The sequence below is a fragment of the Meleagris gallopavo genome, chromosome 2 (assembly GCF_905368555.1).
Source record: "Meleagris gallopavo chromosome 2, MGAL_WU_HG_1.1, whole genome shotgun sequence".
NCBI lineage: Eukaryota > Metazoa > Chordata > Aves > Galliformes > Phasianidae > Meleagris > Meleagris gallopavo.
In genome coordinates this window covers 104332237-104348737 of record NC_139405.1, presented here as the reverse complement: position 1 = coordinate 104348737, position 16501 = coordinate 104332237, and the positions used below count along the sequence as shown (strand labels likewise).

General features: G+C 59.3%; 2 protein-coding genes across 3 annotated transcripts; one reads left to right on the top strand and one right to left on the bottom strand.

Moving 5' to 3' along the window:
• The first annotated feature begins 2742 nt into the window (after positions 1 to 2742).
• On the top strand, positions 2743 to 6851 carry SLC35F6 (solute carrier family 35 member F6). The gene is made up of 6 exons (XM_010708056.3): positions 2743 to 2900; positions 5046 to 5118; positions 5188 to 5359; positions 5496 to 5708; positions 5836 to 5946; positions 6170 to 6851. The coding sequence occupies exons 1-6, from the start codon at positions 2824 to 2826 to the stop codon at positions 6637 to 6639; spliced, it is 1116 nt and encodes a 371-aa protein (XP_010706358.2). The 5' UTR covers positions 2743 to 2823; the 3' UTR covers positions 6640 to 6851.
• A 376-nt stretch (positions 6852 to 7227) lies between these two features.
• Positions 7228 to 12665, bottom strand: CLU (clusterin). 2 transcript variants are annotated; one of them, XM_085218224.1, is made up of 9 exons: positions 12632 to 12665; positions 11466 to 11575; positions 10761 to 10909; positions 10514 to 10684; positions 10023 to 10440; positions 8695 to 8808; positions 7985 to 8211; positions 7597 to 7781; positions 7228 to 7419 (listed from the first exon to the last, which is right to left on the bottom strand). In XM_085218224.1, exons 2-9 carry the CDS (start codon positions 11548 to 11550, stop codon positions 7413 to 7415), a joined length of 1356 nt encoding a protein of 451 aa, XP_085074350.1. In that variant the 5' UTR covers positions 11551 to 11575; positions 12632 to 12665; the 3' UTR covers positions 7228 to 7412. The 2 variants fall into 2 exon arrangements, with proteins under 2 accessions (XP_085074350.1, XP_085074351.1); XM_085218225.1 differs by having other exon boundaries at positions 12628 to 12659.
• Positions 12666 to 16501: the final 3836 nt, after the last annotated feature.

Below are 16501 nucleotides of genomic sequence, written 5' to 3'. Positions count from 1 at the left end.
GAAGAGCCCAGCACAGGGCCTGGAGCTCTGCTGGGAAGAGAGCTGAAAGAGCTGGGGCTGCTCAATCTGGAGCGGGGGAGGCTCAGGGGGATCCCATCCATGGCCATAAATCCCTGCCCCTGGTTACTCCCTCCTCACATCTGCCATCCTCCTCTGGACGAGTGATTTTTTTTTTCCACCTCTCAGATTATTTATATTTCCGTGTCATTCATAGCCCAAATATTTACAGTGCACTGGAGAGACTTAAAATTCCTGGCTGGTGTTAAGCAGCATGGCCTTTTCCTCTGGGTACCCTGCAAAGAAGGGGAGGAGAGAGGGATGGACACGGCTGAGCTGTGCCATGTACACATGATGCTGGGGATGATGGCCACCAAAGGGGACATTGTGGTGACTTCAGGGGCTGGAAGAACCCTTGGGTTCAGGCAGGGAGCAGCAAAGGTGGCTGTTCTCAGGGGCTCCATGTGAAACCCTTTCCACTTCTGCTGTCTCCATGGTTGGCATCTCCATGGTTGTAATCTCCTTGGTCAACATCTCCCTGATTGGCATCTCCATGGTCGGCGTCTCTTTGTAGCTTGTATCTCTCCATGGTTGATATCTCCACGATTGGCATCTCCATGGTTGACGTTTCCATGGTTGACTTCTCTCCTTGGTTGATATCCCCATGGTTGATATCCCCACAGTTGGCATCTCTCCATTGGCGGCATCCTTGTGGTTGACATCTCTCCATGGTTGGCATCTCCATGGTTGATGTCTCTACAGCTGGAATCTTCTTGGTTGACAATTCCATAGCTGACATCTCCTTGGTTGCTAATTCCATGGTGGACATCCCCGTGGCTGACAACTCTCCACGGTTGGCATCTCCGTGGTTGACATCTCCATGGTTGACATCTCCTTGGTTGATATCTCTATGACTGACATCTCCATGGCAGAAATCTCCATGGTTGACATCCCTGTGCCCTCTGCATACTGATGTCACCCGGCTGGATGTCTCTCTCTTCCCAGCACTCTTTCTGCTCCCTGCCTGCCCGAAGTCCCAGAGTGGGATGCCCCCTATTCCCCCCCTTTCCCTTATCCAGCATTGGCGCCACATGGATGAGAGCAGGATGGAGACACATGGCAGTGTCTGTGCCACCTCCATTCCCATCCCCACAATGCTGGAGGGCAAAGTGCTTGTTTGAAGTTGTGGAAAACAAAGCACAGCAAACAAGAACGGGTGGAAAATCTCCGGCTGGCGGTGCCATCCCCCACCCATCCCCATCCTCCTGTCCGTCCGGCAGGAAATCAGATTAGGGTTTGAAATGAGCAGAGCGTGCTCTTAATGAAGGGACCAACATCACATCTTTGTTAATTACAGCAGGGCCTTGCTTGGTGATAGGCAGCCCCAGTATGAAGGTGCAGAGCTGCATGACTATGCATGAGCATTCACAGGTGTGCAAATAAGTCACACATATAGGGACCAACCCCATGCCAGCAGCCTGCAGAGTACCCCAGTGTGCTGGGCGTCCTCACTGCCCCATTCCCAGGGACGCAGTCTTTCCCCAGATGTTCCCTCCATGGATGCCAGCCCCATACCCCAGCGTGCACACGTGTGTACAATGGCTTGTGTGCACTGCACGTGTGTGCATGTATGTGCAATGCACGCCCCATCCTCTGCAGTGACGTTTTCCATGGGCAAAGGCAGCGGGGAGGGCTGGGGGCTGTTTGCCTTCATATCTGCCATGAGAAACGATGAGAAATGGCTGTGAGTGAGGTGCCATCGAAGAAGGAAAATGCAGCAGGGCAGGTGGGTGGAGGCCCAGAGGTCTCACTCCGCCTTCCCTCCCCCTCTCTATTTCTGGAGGCCCCCCCCTTGCGTTGCTCCATCCCCACTGGATGCGATACCCACGCGTGTTTCCTGCAGGTTCCAGCATCGGAAAGGTTAACACCACGTGGCTTTCTCTAGATTTCTCTTTTCTTTACCCCTCTCCCCCCCCACCACCCTCCCGGCTCCTTATCTCCCCCCATCCCATGGGGTCACGGCCCCGGGCTGACGTCGGATGGAAAAACAATTCGTCTCCGGCTGTCGGAGATGGGGGGTGGGGGGGCGGGCGAGGGGCCCACACGGGTCCGGGGGATACAGCGAGAGCTCGAGGGGTTGGTGGGGGTTGGGAGATGCTCCCCACCACGAGAGAGTGGGGGGTGAGGGGGGGGGAGGGGATGTGGCCTCGCTCGAGGTGGGGGCACGAGTGGGAGAGCCGAGGGTGGCACCGATCCTGCAGCGCCATCTGGTGGCACCTGGAGAGTGCGGGGACACGGGGACAACGTGGGGATAGGGGGATATGGGGAGGGGGGGGGATAAGGGGATAGGGGAGCACCACGGCGGTACGGGGACAGTATAGGGACAGGGGGACGTTGAGGCATGGAGACAAGGGGACACGGGGACAGAAGGGGACCACTTTGGGGTACGTGGGCAGGGGGAAATGGGGACATGGAGACGGGGGACACCACGGAGGTACGGGGACAGGGGGGCGTGGGGACACGAGCATGGAGGCAGACGTTTCCTTCTGCCATGGGGGCACCGCGGGGGAGCGCACGGCCTGCCTATGGGCAGCGAGGGGCGTGGCCAAGTGCGATGTGGGCGTGGCCACGCACAGAGGGAAGGGGAAGGGGAGTGGTTAAGGGGAGGGGGCGTGGTCGAGGCCGCGTGTGAGCGTGGCCAATGGGAGAGTGAGGAGGTGGGTGGAGGGCGGGGCTAAGCGCCGGAGGGCGGGGCTAAGTCGAAGAGAGGCGGGGCTTCAGCCGCCCCGGTGCAGGGCGGGAGGCGGCGGCGGCGGCGGTGGGAGCATGGCGTGGTCTCGGTACCAGCTGGGCCTGGCTGCCCTCATGCTGCTCACCGGCTCCATCAACACTCTGGCGGCCAAGTGAGTCCTCCCTGCCGCTCGGGCATTGAGGGGCTTCCCCAGGCCCAGTCCCTAGATCCCAGGCCCAATCCCAGATCCCAGGCCCACGTCCCAGATCCCAGGCCCACGTCCCAGATCTCAGACCCACGTCCCAGATCTCAGACCCACGTCCCAGATCTCAGACCCACGTCCCAGATCCCAGGCCCACGTCCCAGATCTCAGACCCACGTCCCAGATCTCAGACCGCAGGCCCAGACCCCAGATCCTAGGCCCCAGACCCCAGGCTCAGGCCCAGACCCCAGTGCCCACCTAGGCCTGGGCTTCTTGCTTCCACTCCTGGCTGTTGGAGCACTTCCTCCACCCCTCCCCAGCCCCTCGCTATGTACCCCCAGCTGGGCCGCATGGCACTGGGACGGGAGGGCCAAGCCTGGGCTGGGAGTTCTGCTGCTGCTGCTGGGGGAGGAAAGGGGAAATGTGGGGCTTGGGGCTTGCTTGGCCCCATTGCAGATGCTTGCACCCAGCGAACCGGCTTCCCTGCACCTGCTCTGTGCTGCAGCTCATCCTGGGCTGTATTGGGGACTGGAGCACCTCCCCTACGAAGACAGGCTGAGGGAGCTGGCCTTGTTCAGCCTGCAGAAAAGAAGGCTGTGGGGTGACCTCATTGCAGCCTTTCAGTACCCAAAGGGATCCTGCAAACAGGAGGGGAATCAACTCTTTAAAAGGGTAGATAACTGCAGGACAAGGGGAAATGGATTTAAGTTGAGAGAGAGAAGATTTAGGTTGGATGTCAGGGGGAAGTTCTTTACTAGGAGAGTGGTGAGGTGCTGGAACAGCTGCCCAGAGAGGCTGTGGATGCCCCGTCCATCCCTGGAGGTGTTCAAGGCCAGGTTGGATGGGGCCCTGGGCAGCCTGGTCTATTAAATGTATTAAATGTGGAGGTTGGTGGTCCTGTCTGTGGCAGGGGGGTTGGAGATTTGTGATCCTTGAGATCCCTTCCAACCATGGCCGTTCTGTGATTCTGTGATTGAGCCCCCCCTAGGGAGCTCCAGCTGTGTGCAGGATGAGGTGGGTGCTGCTGAGAGCTGCCCAAGCAGGATGGGCCCGCCTGTCCAGCTCTGCACAGCTCTGCAGGGATGACATTAAGTCTCTGCTTGGCCTTGATCACAGCAAACTGTGTCCATAGGTGGGGAGACCGAGGCATGGTGTTAACACAGAGGGAGAAGATAGCAGTGAACTGCCCATCCAAGGCTCTTGCGAAACACACACGGAGGGGCTGCAGCGGTCAGAGGGGGATGAGTCATACTGAAATCTTGCTGGCCTGGCTGCAAAGCCCCTGGGGCCTTCCTGTTGCCTGTTCCCCTGAGCTCAGCAGCTCTGCAGCACACAGCAGAACTGGGCACGTGTCACCTGCTCATGGGGGATGTGCTGGGGTGTTATGGGGACTGTGTTGGTGTGTGGTGTCACCAAGAGGCTGGGGTCCAGCCCTGCATAGGCTCTCTGAGATGTGCCATAGGAACAGTGCCATTCTGTCCAGCATGGACAATATATTAGCTTGGAAGATCCAAAAGAGGGGCGTTGTACCCCCAAACACTGTGGCTGAGTGGGAGCTGCTGCAATCCAGCCTCCTTTCAGGGCCATCTGGCCCATAGCCCCCGAAGTTGGTGACGTATGGGTAAAGGGAGGGTATCAGGATAATCCCCCACAGTCTGCTCTCCTCACTGCATGGCTGGATCCTTCCTCTCCCAGAAATGGGAGCAGGGACAGTGGATTGCAGTGGTGCGTGACACAGCGATGGTGCATGACACCAGCGGTGTCCATTTCCTCACCTGTCACTCAGGGCTGGGAGCAGGGCCAGCAGTGCAGTTTCTTCCCAGCACCTGGGAAACACAGGCAGTGCTGTACCCTGACCCCAGAGCTGTCACTCAGAAGCTGCTTTCCTCCAGGTCAGGGGCTGCTTGTGGTTTTGTCACCCGAAAGCATCACTGGGAGCAGCAAGCTAGAGCCAGGAATGCCCTTGGTCACTCCCTTCTCTCTAGGTTGTCCCAGTGGCATCTGGCAGGTGGAGGTCCAACTCTGTGCTCACAACTCCAGAGGGCACAGCCAGTGGTGGGTGTGCACTGGGTTATGCTCCGTCTCCTGCCCTAACCCTGCTACTTTCCTTCACAGATGGGCTGACAACTTCAGCGCTGCTGGCTGTGGTGGGATGAAGGAGCACAGCTTCCAGCACCCCTTCCTGCAGGTGAGACCCCATCCTGGTGCTGTAGGGCATCCCGCTGGGTCCAACCACCCTGACCCACCTCTCCCACAGGCTGTGGGCATGTTCCTGGGTGAGTTCTCCTGCCTGGCTGTGTTCTACCTGCTGCTGTGGAGGGACCGGCGGAGGCCGGAGCCCAGCATGGCACCATCACAGCCCTTCAGCTCGCTGCTTTTCCTGCCCCCTGCACTCTGCGACATGACTGGGACCAGCATCATGTATGTGGGTGAGTGCTGGGGAGAGGCTTTGCCTCTCTGAGACCTCAGAGCCTCCTGCAGTGGCGTTTGGGGTGGGTGCAGACCAGACCCCTGAGCAGAGGAATGGTGGCACACACAACTCAAGGGTGCTTTCTCCCCACGCAGCCCTGAACATGACCAGTGCCTCCAGCTTCCAGATGCTGCGGGGATCCGTCATCATCTTCACTGGGCTCCTCTCTGTGGCCTTCTTGGGCCGCAAGCTGGAGCTGAGCCAGTGGCTGGGCATCCTGGTCACCATCGTGGGGCTGGTGGTGGTGGGACTGGCTGACCTGCACAGCAGCCACGACCAGAAGCACAAGCTCAGCGAGGTGATAACTGGTATGTGGTGGCCCTGCTGGGTGGCTGCAGGAAAATAACACTGGCCACCTCCCTGTGCACAGCTCCAGATCGGCCACACTGTCTGCCCAGGGGTGCAGGGCTCAACCTTTCCCTCTTTTCTCCTCAGGTGACCTGCTTATCATCATGGCACAGGTGATCGTTGCCATCCAGATGGTGCTGGAGGAGAAGTTTGTCTACAAACATGATGTGCACCCGCTGCGGGCTGTCGGCACCGAAGGTTTGCTGCTGTGTGGGGCCGGGCTGAGGACTTTTTTGGGAAGAGGCTTTGCTCGAAGGGCTGCAGTGTGGAGAGAGCTGCTTTGTGTGGGGGGCAGGGAGTGCTGATGGGGTTTGGGGGCTGGATACTACATTGCAGGAATGGTTGGCACAGGGGGAACAGGTAGCTTTGGGCTGTGCTTGAAGCCAGCTTCTGTCTCGTGTGTCATTCCCTCTTTCCCCAGGTTTTTTCGGTTTCATCATCCTGGCCCTGCTGCTGGTCCCCATGTACTACATCCCAGCGGGCAGCTTCAGTGGGAACCCCCGACAGGTGCTGGAGGATGCCCTCGATGCCTTCTGCCAGATCGGCCGGCAGCCCCTCATCGCCCTGGCCCTGTTGGGTAACATCAGCAGCATCGCCTTCTTCAATTTCGCCGGCATCAGCGTCACCAAAGAGATCAGTGCCACCACCCGCATGGTGCTGGACAGCCTCCGCACCGTCGTCATCTGGGCTGTCAGCCTGGCGCTGGGCTGGGAGCTTTTCCACGGCCTGCAGATTTTGGGTTTTGCCATCTTGCTGATGGGTGCTGCCCTCTACAATGGGCTGCACCGCCCTGTGCTCGCCCGCCTGGCCCGGAGCAGGGCTGATGGCAGCGAGGCCGAACGGGAGAGATTGCTGCATGCAGAGAACACTACCATCAACAGTGAACGCTGAGCGCTGTGACCTGTGGGACTTGTGCTCCTTCCAGGAGGAGCCTTTCTGCTGCCTCACTGTATGGGGGCGTGGGGAGGACACTGCTGGGCTGTGCCTGCCTGCCCTTCCCTGGCATGGACAGGGCCAGCTTGGTAGGCAGAAGGCTCGCAACGGGGCTGGCCCCACTGATCCACGACCTGTGTTGCTGCCAAATAAAGTGCTCCTGCCCATGGTTTGCTCTGTGGTATCCTGGCAGAGGGGAGGGTCCAGCAAGGTGCTTGATGATGGGGTTTGCCCTTAGGGTGGTGTGTTCCTTGTGTGCCCCCATCCCTGTGTTCCCCCTATCCCTGCAGGATGAGAGCACCCATGTGTGCAGCATCTGTGCGTCAGTCCCAAGCAGCCAGGTTTTGCAGCTGAGCCAGCTGCCATGGGAAAGGGAAGGCAGTGAGCCATGGGGGCCCATGCACGGCCCCACAGCGGCTCCGCTCCTGCTGTGCTGGCTCTGGGGAGGCCAGCTGCTCACCCCAGAACAGGAAGGTGTCAGTGATGGCAGCGCTCAGCTTTCTCCCCTTTCGCAACACCCAACGACTCATCCCAGCATTGCACAGCTGTTTTTTCCGCAAGGTTTATTTGTGCTGGGGCACAGCCCAAGAAGGCACAGGAGGAGAGCGCAGCTGACGGGGAGGTTCACTCTACCTTTATTGTCTGGTTCAGGCCCTGGAGGGCCCAGTAGCGGGAGCGGTGGTAATGGCCTTTGACCCACTGATGTGGGGATGGGGCAGCAGGAAGGACAGCTACTCTCTGCCAGAGGAAGGAAGGGAGGGGGGTGAGGCACAAAAGCCCCCAGCCTAAGCAGGCTGAGCCCTCAGCCTGGGCTGCTGAAGGGTTTTAATACTTCAGAGCAGCCCCAGCCTGTGGCATACAGCCCTAGGGGGTGCAGGAGATGGGGAAGTAGGGGATAGGGGGACCTGAACTCACATGGTGTTTTTCTGCTTGTAGTGCTGCAGTGCCTGCTCGGCCACGATCTCCATGAAGCGTGGATCATCCCAGGAGATGTCCCCAGGCACAGTGAGCGACAGTGGCTCTGAGTCAAAGAGCTGCACCGTCACCTGCGTGTCGGCAGGGGCTGACGGGTCCTCAAGGTTGGGAGTTTTGGAGAACACCTGCGGGAAAAGGGGCACAGAGAGAAGGCTCAGTCCCCATCACACCCCCACGCTGCCTCCCCAGCTCTGGCACCCGGCCCCACGGCCTCTATTGTGCAGAAGGGACCACACAATCGCTTCTTTCTCCCCCTGACCCACTTTCCCTCACCCACGGAGGGGGGCCCAGAGCCTTTGGCATAGCCCTGGGGACAATAGGGACGCACCGTGGTGACCTGCAGGAACCCATCAGTGCCCTGCGTGAGGTTTTTCAGGCGTGAGACCCAACCGAACTGGCGGTTGAGCTGATCCAGGAGGCTGCTGGTGTTGAGCATCTCAGCCTGGAAGGCGCTGAGGAGGTCATCGTAGCGGCGGGTGAAGCGCTCAGCCAGGCGCAGGGCATCCTCAAACTGCTCCCGCAGCTGGCTCTGCACCGGGTCTGTCTGTGAGCAGTCTGCAGGGCATGGATGGAGGTCAGGGAGCACTGCAGCATCCCCATCCCCTGCATCCCCTGCATCCCCTGCACCTCCATCTATCCCATGCATCCCCATCCCCTGCATTCTCTACATCCCCCACACCTCCATCCTCTAAATCCCCATCCGTTGCATCCCCTGCACCTCTATCTCCTGCATCCCCCTTCCCATCTCCTGTAGCCCCATCCCCTGCATCCCTACCCCCTTTCATCCGCTGCATAAAATTCTTCTACATCCCAATCCCCTGCATCCTCTGTGTCTCCATTCCCTGCATCCCCCATCCCCACCATCTGCATCCTCATCCCTTCTATCCCCTGCACCCCTTGTATCCCCACTCCCTGCATCCCACCCCCTGTATCCTCATCCCCTGCCTTGCACCCCTTCATAGCCCCCTCCCCACCTCACCCTGCACCTCCTCAGCCAGTCACAGCCCCCAGCTTGCAACCCCCCCCGCCCCTACCCACCCACAGCCAGGATCTCCCGGCACTTCTCGCACTCGTCCCGCATCCGCAGGCAGCCAGCTGAGTTGCGCCTGATCTCACGGCACACCATGCGATCGGTGCTGAAGTTACGGGGTTCTGCAGAGAGAAATGCATTAGAGAGCTCCCCGCACTTCGACTGCCCAAAATGTGGCCTCAGCAAGGATAACATTGCCCAGTCATGATCACCCCAGCAGAGACATGGAGACATGGATGGCGGACTGATGGATGGATGAGGAACCATGGTTGGATGGGGACAATGGATGGGAGACCGATGTATGGATGGGGGACCATGAATAAGGGACCAATGGATGGATGGGAGACCATAAGTGGAAGGGAACAATGGATAGGGGATGATTGAATGGATGGGGGACCATGGGTGGGGACAGTGGATGGACTAGAACCAATGGATAAGGGACCAATGGACGGATGGGGGACCATGGGTGGGGACAGTGGATGGACTAGAACCAATGGATAAGGGACCAATGGACGGATGGGGGACCATGGGTGGGGACAGTGGATGGACTAGAACCAATGGATAAGGGACCAATGGATGGATGGGAGATCATGGGTGGATGGGAACAATGAATAGGGGATGATTGAATGGATGGGGGACCATGGGTGGGGACAGTGGATGGATGGGAACAATGAATAAGGATGGATGGGAGACCATGGGTGGATGGGAACAATGGATAGGAGACCAATGGATGGATGGGGGACCACGGGTGGGGGCGATGGATGGATGGGGGACCAAAGAAAGGATTGGGCAACCATGGGAAGATGGGGAGAACGGATAAGTGGGGGACACGGATGGGGGACATCCCCCATTCCAGGCCTTGGTCCAACAAGCCCAGACTGCACCGCAGAGCTTTTGTGAACCATTCAAGCACTTTTTCCAGGGAAGTTTGACTTCACCGAAAAACATTTCCTGGCCCCAAATGAGACATTTTCCGGACCAGAGTATTCTGTGCCAACCTCTGTTTTGCAAACAGCCCTGTTCCCAGCTGCCCTGCGTGGAGCCATGGCTCTGACCCAGCAGACAGTGACGGAGGTGACAATGCAGGGATGGTGACAACATGGGGACGGCCCCTCATGAGCACATCCAAACCCAACACCAACTCATCCCTCTGGCATCTAGCCCCCCTGAGGTGCAACTATAGGTGAAAACCACCCCAAAACCCATCCCAGTTCTGCTAACGGCAGAGCCTAAGACTCCCAGGTTTCCATGTGGATTCTCCACCGTCTCATATTAGGGTTGAGCTCATCCTCCACGCTAACAAGGAGGGGGAACTGTGGTGGTGCTGCGCTCCTACCTGAGGCAAAGCCCCCCAGTGGGTGCTCCCAGGCGCCGTGCCCCCCATCCAGCATGCGCTGCGTCATCTCAAAGAGTGGCTGGAAGAGGCGGTGGAAGCCGTGCACAGGGTGCTGAAAGAAGGGGTGCAGCTCTCGGGACAGCCTCCTGCGTGGCACCAGGTGAACACGTTGCACAGGTGGGACGAAAGCTTCACGGAAACCACCGAAGGGCGGCGTTCGGAAGAAGGGGAAGGCAGGCCCGTAGAGCTGGGTGCTGTCCTGGAAGATGTCTTCCACGCCGTCCTCCATCAGCCCAAAACGCTCCTCCAGGTCCTCGAAGCGCCGCTCCTGCCGCTGCTCCCGATCCAGCAGCTCGTCGATGCGCTCACCGTTCACCCAGATGGAGAAGGGCGAGGAGCGGTTGAGGAATTCCTCCAGCTGTGGTGGGATTGGGGTCAGCACAGAGCCCAAAAGCCCCACCGCCCCTTGTGACACCTCCAGCCCAGCTCACCTGGCGGCCCACCAGCCCCGAGCCGCTGTGGCATATCTTAGAGTAGACGCGCATGCAGGTGTGCTTGAGGCAGGGCTTGCACTCCTCCCACAGTGACAGCATCGACTCGTTGCACACATCCTGCTTCTCTGCCAGCTGCTTCTCCTTCTCCAAGGCCAGCTTCACCGCCTCCTGCATGGCACAGCACACACTCCCCCAGATCAGCTCCCTGCAGCCCTGCTCCCCCAGCTCTCCCCACCTCACCCACCTCCTTCTTCCTCTTGGTCTCTTCCAGCGTGTGCAGCATTGCCTGGTGCTCCTTGCTGGTCTTGTCCATCAGTGTCTTCATCTGCTTCACCCCATTGATGGCGTTCTCTACTTCAGTGTCAATGTACTTGCTGCCAGCTGCTGAGAGCTCTGTAGGGAGGGTGGATGGGGGGGATCGATGGAAGGGAGGGAGAGGGGATGGATGGAAGGAAGGATGGAAGGGAAAGAAGGAGGGAGGATGGAAGGGAGGAAGTGAGGGAGTGAAAGGGGATGGAAGGGAGGGAGGGAGAGGGGATGGATGGAGGAGAGGGAGAGATGGAGGAAGGATGAGTATCTCTGAGCTCACTGCTCCCAAGATAAGTTGAATTTCCCCCAGTGCATGCAAACATTTGCTCGCAAAAGTCAAGTTCACAAAACTCAAAAAAAGTGACTTAAAAGCCAAACCTTAATCCAGCTGGGGCTGCATCCCCCTGCCCTCCGCAGACAGTATTTGGGCAGTGTCACCCATGGGTCCCCCCCACCCAGTAGCCGCCTTTAAGCATCCAGCCCCTGTCCCATATTCACATGAGGATGCTGAGCCCCATCCCCACGGGCGCAGCACTCACCCCTCTCCTCTGCCAGCAGGGAACGACCTCTCCAAAAGCAATGGGTTCAAGCATCCTTTCCCTGCACCTCCCCACCCCTACACCCTAAAGCCCCCACTTACGTTTCAGCTCGCTGGGGGGCATGAGGCCTTGCCCCCCTTGGCAGACGAGCCCCAGGCTGAGCAGGGCGAGCAGCAGCAGCGCCATGGTCCCGTCCCAGAGCTGCCCAGACCTGCGTGGGTGAAGGCAGTGAGAGGGATTGGGATCCGGGCACGGGGCTGTGAGTCAGCAGCGGGCACAGGGCCACCGCCGTGGGCACAGCGTCGGGTAGGGCTGTGCCAAACTCCGATGCAGCCAAGGCACCGAGCGGGACTTTCTTCTCTTTTTCTTCTCCCTGTGTTCACACGGGGGGGGAGGGGGGGAAAAGGGGAGGATATGGGGAAGGGCTGGGGGGAGCAGAGCCCCGCGATGGGGCTGCCCCAAAAAAAGCAAGAGTGTTGTGCAATAGCTCAGCTGCAGCGTGAGGCTACTAAATGGCTGAAAAATAAAACGTTGTGCAATCGTCAGCTGCAGCGGGGCTCTGTCCCTGGGCTCAGCCCCTCCCTGGGGGGTCCTGGCCCTGTGCCCCACTGCACCATCGTTGGTGGGTGCTGCTGCGTGGCCCCATTGCTGCCCCACAAAAATACTGCTGCCCCCCTAATCCGCCCCCCAAAAAACCTGCTAACCCCTCCCCACCCCAAATGCTGATCATCCCCCAAAATAACTGCTGTCTTCCCCCCCCCCCCAAAAAAAAATAAAAAAATAATGATGTCCTCCCATCCTGCCCAGCACACAGCATTGTGGGAAATTCCTGCCTGGTGCATCACATCCCAAGGCACAGAGGTGCTGGGGCAACCAGGGGGGGCATAGCTCTGCCCCCATAGTGAGTCCGTATGGACTGCCAGCAGCTGTGCAACCCCAACAGGGAAGGGAAGGGAAGGGAAGGGAAGGGAAGGGAAGGGAAGGGAAGGGAAGGGAAGGGAAGGGAAGGGAAGGGAAGGGAAGGGAAGGGAAGGGAAGGGAAGGGAAGGGAAGGGAAGGGAAGGGAAGGGAAGGGAAGGGAAGGGAAGGGAAGGGAAGGGAAGGGAAGGGAAGGGAAGGGAAGGGAAGGGAAGGGAAGGGAAGGGAAGGGAAGGGAAGGAAGGAAGGGAAGGGAAGGGAAGGGAAGGGAAGGGAAGGGAAGGGAAGGGAAGGAAGGGAAGGGAAGGGAAGGGAAGGGAAGGGAAGGGAAGGGAAAAAAAATACCTACGCTCAGTGCCGGCTGCCCCAGGAGCTCCGCCGCCCGCCCCCCACCCGCCCCCTTTTATCCGCCCCGTCGCCGCGGGTCCGCCCAGCTCCCAGCCCGGAGCTTTCTGGAACCGGCCCCCCCCAGGTTCCCCCTCCTCCCCATATCCGCCGTCTCCCCGACGCTGCAGGGATGGGCGCGGCTTCGCTTCCCCTCCAACCCTCCCCCTTCATTGGGGAAACTGAGGCACGCAGTCTCTCCTCCGCTGCAAGCCGGCACGGGGGGGGCGTGCCACCAAAACCTCCGCAAAACGAGAAAAGGAAATAGAAAACAACAACAACAACAACAACAAAGAAAGAATCCTAATGCAAAGAATCCCAAAGTGTCGAGTCCGGCTCCCGCAGCGATAAGCGGGCGCGGAGCAACGGGATAACGCAGCCCCGGGGGGAGCGGGGTCGGAGCGGGGCCCCGCAGTGGGAGGTGCGGCTGCGGGGGGTGGGGGGTTGGAGAGAGGCTCCGCGGAAGCGGAAAGGAGCCACGGAGAGAGCAGAGAGAGCGAGGCTGCGGCGGCCCAGGGGTGCGTGGAGTTCGTGGGATGTACGGGACTCTGTGCATAGAGGTGTGTGGGGGTGCACGGGGTGTTGGGGGTGTTTGTGTTTGGGGTGTATGGGACACTGTGCATATGGGTACATGGGGCGTGCAAGAGGGGGGCAGGGCTGTGAATGGGATGCTCGTGCATAGGTGTGTTTGAGAGTGCAGGGTTGTGTATGGGATGCTCGTGTATGGGGCTGCATGAGGGCGCAGGACTGTAATGGGACATTGCATAGGGTGCATGGGGGTGCAGGGCTGCGAGTGGGACACTGTACGTAGGGGTGCATGGGGGAGCAGGGCTGTGTATGGGATATTCGTGTATGGGTGTGCATGGGAGTAAAGGGCTGTACAGAGTGGGGTGCAGGGCTGTGAGTGGGACACTATGCATAGGGAGGTGTGGGGGTGTGGGGCTGTGTATGGGGTACTCGTGTATGGCGGTGTATGAGGGTACAGGACTGTGTATGGGACACTGCATGGGGTGCATGGGGGTGTTTGGCTGTGAATAGGACACTGTGCATAGGGGTGTTTGGGGGTGCAGGGATGTGAGTAGGACACTGTACATAGGGGTGCATGGGGGAGCAGGGCTGTGTATGGGATATTCGTGTATGAGTGTGCATGGGAGTACAGGGCTGTGAGTGGGATGCTCATACATAGAGGTGCACAGGGGTTCATGAGGTGTATGGGATCCTTGTTTATGGGGGTGCATGGGAGCTGTAGTGTTACAAATGAGACAGTTGTGCATGGGGTGAATGGGACACTCCTGTATAGGGCTGCATGGGGTGTATGGGGCACTTGCACAGAGGGGTGCATGGGGGTGAATAGGCACTTGTGCATTGGGGTGCATATGGCTGCAGGGCTGCTCATGTGTGGGGGTGCATGAGGCTGACCGTGTCACTCATGGGTAGGGTGCATTGGAGTGCAGGGCTGCATATGGGATACTTGTCTGTAGGGGTGCACAAGAGTTCATAGGGGTGCAGGGCCATGCATGGGATGCTCTATGCACGGAGGTGCAGCAGCTGCGTTTCATGTTCCTATTTCTGTGTGCTCTATGCTCAAGGTTAACGTGGGGGAGGGTTTTGCTATCAGTTCTGCTCTCATAGCAGCTCTGCTCTTCTCCCACAGACCTCAGAACCAGCTGCAGGAGGAGTGAATGGCGAGTGAGCTCACTGCTCTGTGGGCGGAAACACCACCTTCCTCACCCTCCCCTTTTTTCACCCTCCTCCTTTGAGGTACAGACCCGGAGGCACTTAGTCTCTTTCTGTCAGCTTCTGAGCCCCCAGTGCACATCTGTGGGGTCATGGAGTTCCGGAACAGGAGCATCAGGCCATGGATGGAGGGGTACAATGGGATGATGGAGCTCCAAGATGAGCACAAGAACCCGTGGGTGAAGGAGTTCCCAGACGTGTGGGCGAGGTACGACTTGGACTGCGGGATGGTGGCCGAGGAGGAGGACGTGACCTGGGATCGAGCGCCGTACCAAAAAGAGAAATCATTCCAGCCAGACTTGGACAGAGTGGTGGCCTCGCTGCTGCAACAGATGCTGGAGGAGGGCATCGTGGTGCGGGGCACGTCGCCCTACAACAGTCGTCTGCACGTCTTCTCCAAGAAAAATGGGGAGAAGCGGCTGACGCTCAATTTCAAAGCCATCCACAGCGTCATCTCCCGGCAGCCGACGGAGTCCCTGCACAAGATGGAGGTGGTGACGGTGCTCAGCCCTCACAGCTGCTATTTCTCCACCCTCGATCTGTCCTGCTGCTCCTTCGCCATCCCGCTGACGGCCACTTCCAGGCTCAGGTTCGCCTTCACCTTCCGAGGGCAGCAGTATCTGTTCACCCGCCTGCCGCCAGGCTTCTACCTCACCAACAGCATCGTGCACCGCCGCGTGGCCCGCATGCTGGCCCAGCTGCCCCCAAAGGACAAAGGCTGGGTGTCTTCTTACACAGATGATATGATCATCGCTGGGAGAACCCATGAGGAGACCGCATCCCGCACCAGGAGGGTTCTGCAGCTGATCCAAGCCACCGGTTTTAAAGTTAAGCTGTGGAAGGCGCAGCTGATGCAGCCCGAGGTGGACTACCTGGGGATGAAGCTGTCGGCACGTGGCTGGGAGCTGCAGGCAAGCAAACGGGAGCGCATTGCGAATGTCCCGTCCCCATCGGATCCAAGCAGCCTCTACTCGCTGCTGAAGATGCTAGGCTATCATCAGGACCGCGTGGAGGACTATGCAGAGCTGGAGCTGCCTCTGCAGAGGCTGATGAAAGAGGAGTGGCAATGGGGCCAGGAGCAGCAGCAGGCGCTGCGGAGGCTGATACAGGCCATCCTGACGGCGCCGGCATTGCGCTTCGTCAGTCGGTCGCAGCCATTCATCATCAGGCCGACGGTGAATGATGAGACCACGGGGGCTGCTCTGCTGCAGGAGAATGAGAAGGGGCAGATGGTCCCCGTCTGGTTCAAGTCCGACGTGCTGAAGAAGCACCAGGTGTTCTATTCGCCCGAGGAGAAGCACTGCATTGCGGTGGTCAGAGCAGTGCACGCGTTCCAGGATCTCATAGGGACAGCTCCAATCGTCATCCAAATGCCCCATTCCCCTTGGAAGTACCTCCTTTGGGGTGACACCAAGACCTTCTGCTGGCCGACCCCCTGCAAGAAGCAGTGGAACTTGCTGCTGGTCAATGGGGGGGAAAACATCCCCACAGCCCCACAGCCCTCAGGCGCGCTGGTGCGCTCCGCACCTCCCCTACAAGAGGTACCATCCAGTGTGCCCCACAGAGATGTTTGGTTCACAGCGGGGAGCTGGGCCTGTACGGCAGCCTTAGGCTTTGCTGCCACCAACCTGGAGGAGCGCTGGCTGCTGGGGTTGATGCAGCATGGCTCGCCGGCTGGCGTGGAGCTGGAGGCCATCAGGGTGCTACTGCAGGAGCACCGGAGCTCCAAGCCCTTGTATATCTATGCCAATGCCCAGAGCGTGGTGCAAGGGCTGCGGGATGGGGACAGTGAGGTCAGAAAGGTGGGCAATGAGCAGTTGTGGCAGAGCATCTGGCAATGGGTGCGTGACAACCCGGGGGTGCTGCATGTTAGGCACAGCAAGGATGGGGAGGAGCTGAAGTGGAAGCAGAAGGTGGTGGACAGAGCGCAGAGCATCCAAGCGTGGGTGTTGTCCGCTCATGGCCAGCGGGTGTGGGAGCCATCCAAGCATGAGAGGCAGGAGATCGTCGCCCTCAGCCATATGGGGCACGTGGGGGTGAGGAAGATGCTGAACAGGGTAAGGCAGGTGGCATGCTGGGAAGGGGACTTTGAGCAGGT

Coding starts and splice junctions, on each gene's coding strand:
- SLC35F6 (XM_010708056.3), top strand. CDS start 2,824: ATGGCGTGGTCTCGGTACCAGCTGGGCCTGGCTGCCCTCATGCTGCTC. Junction 2,901..5,045: donor ATCAACACTCTGGCGGCCAA/GTGAGTCCTCCC, acceptor TTTCCTTCACAG/ATGGGCTGACAACTTCAGCG. Junction 5,360..5,495: donor GACCAGCATCATGTATGTGG/GTGAGTGCTGGG, acceptor CTCCCCACGCAG/CCCTGAACATGACCAGTGCC.
- CLU (XM_085218224.1), bottom strand. CDS start 11,550: ATGGCGCTGCTGCTGCTCGCCCTGCTCAGCCTGGGGCTCGTCTGCCAA. Junction 10,910..11,465: donor GCCCCCCAGCGAGCTGAAAC/GTAAGTGGGGGC, acceptor CCCTCCCTACAG/AGCTCTCAGCAGCTGGCAGC. Junction 8,809..10,022: donor ACTGGGGGGCTTTGCCTCAG/GTAGGAGCGCAG, acceptor TTCTCTCTGCAG/AACCCCGTAACTTCAGCACC.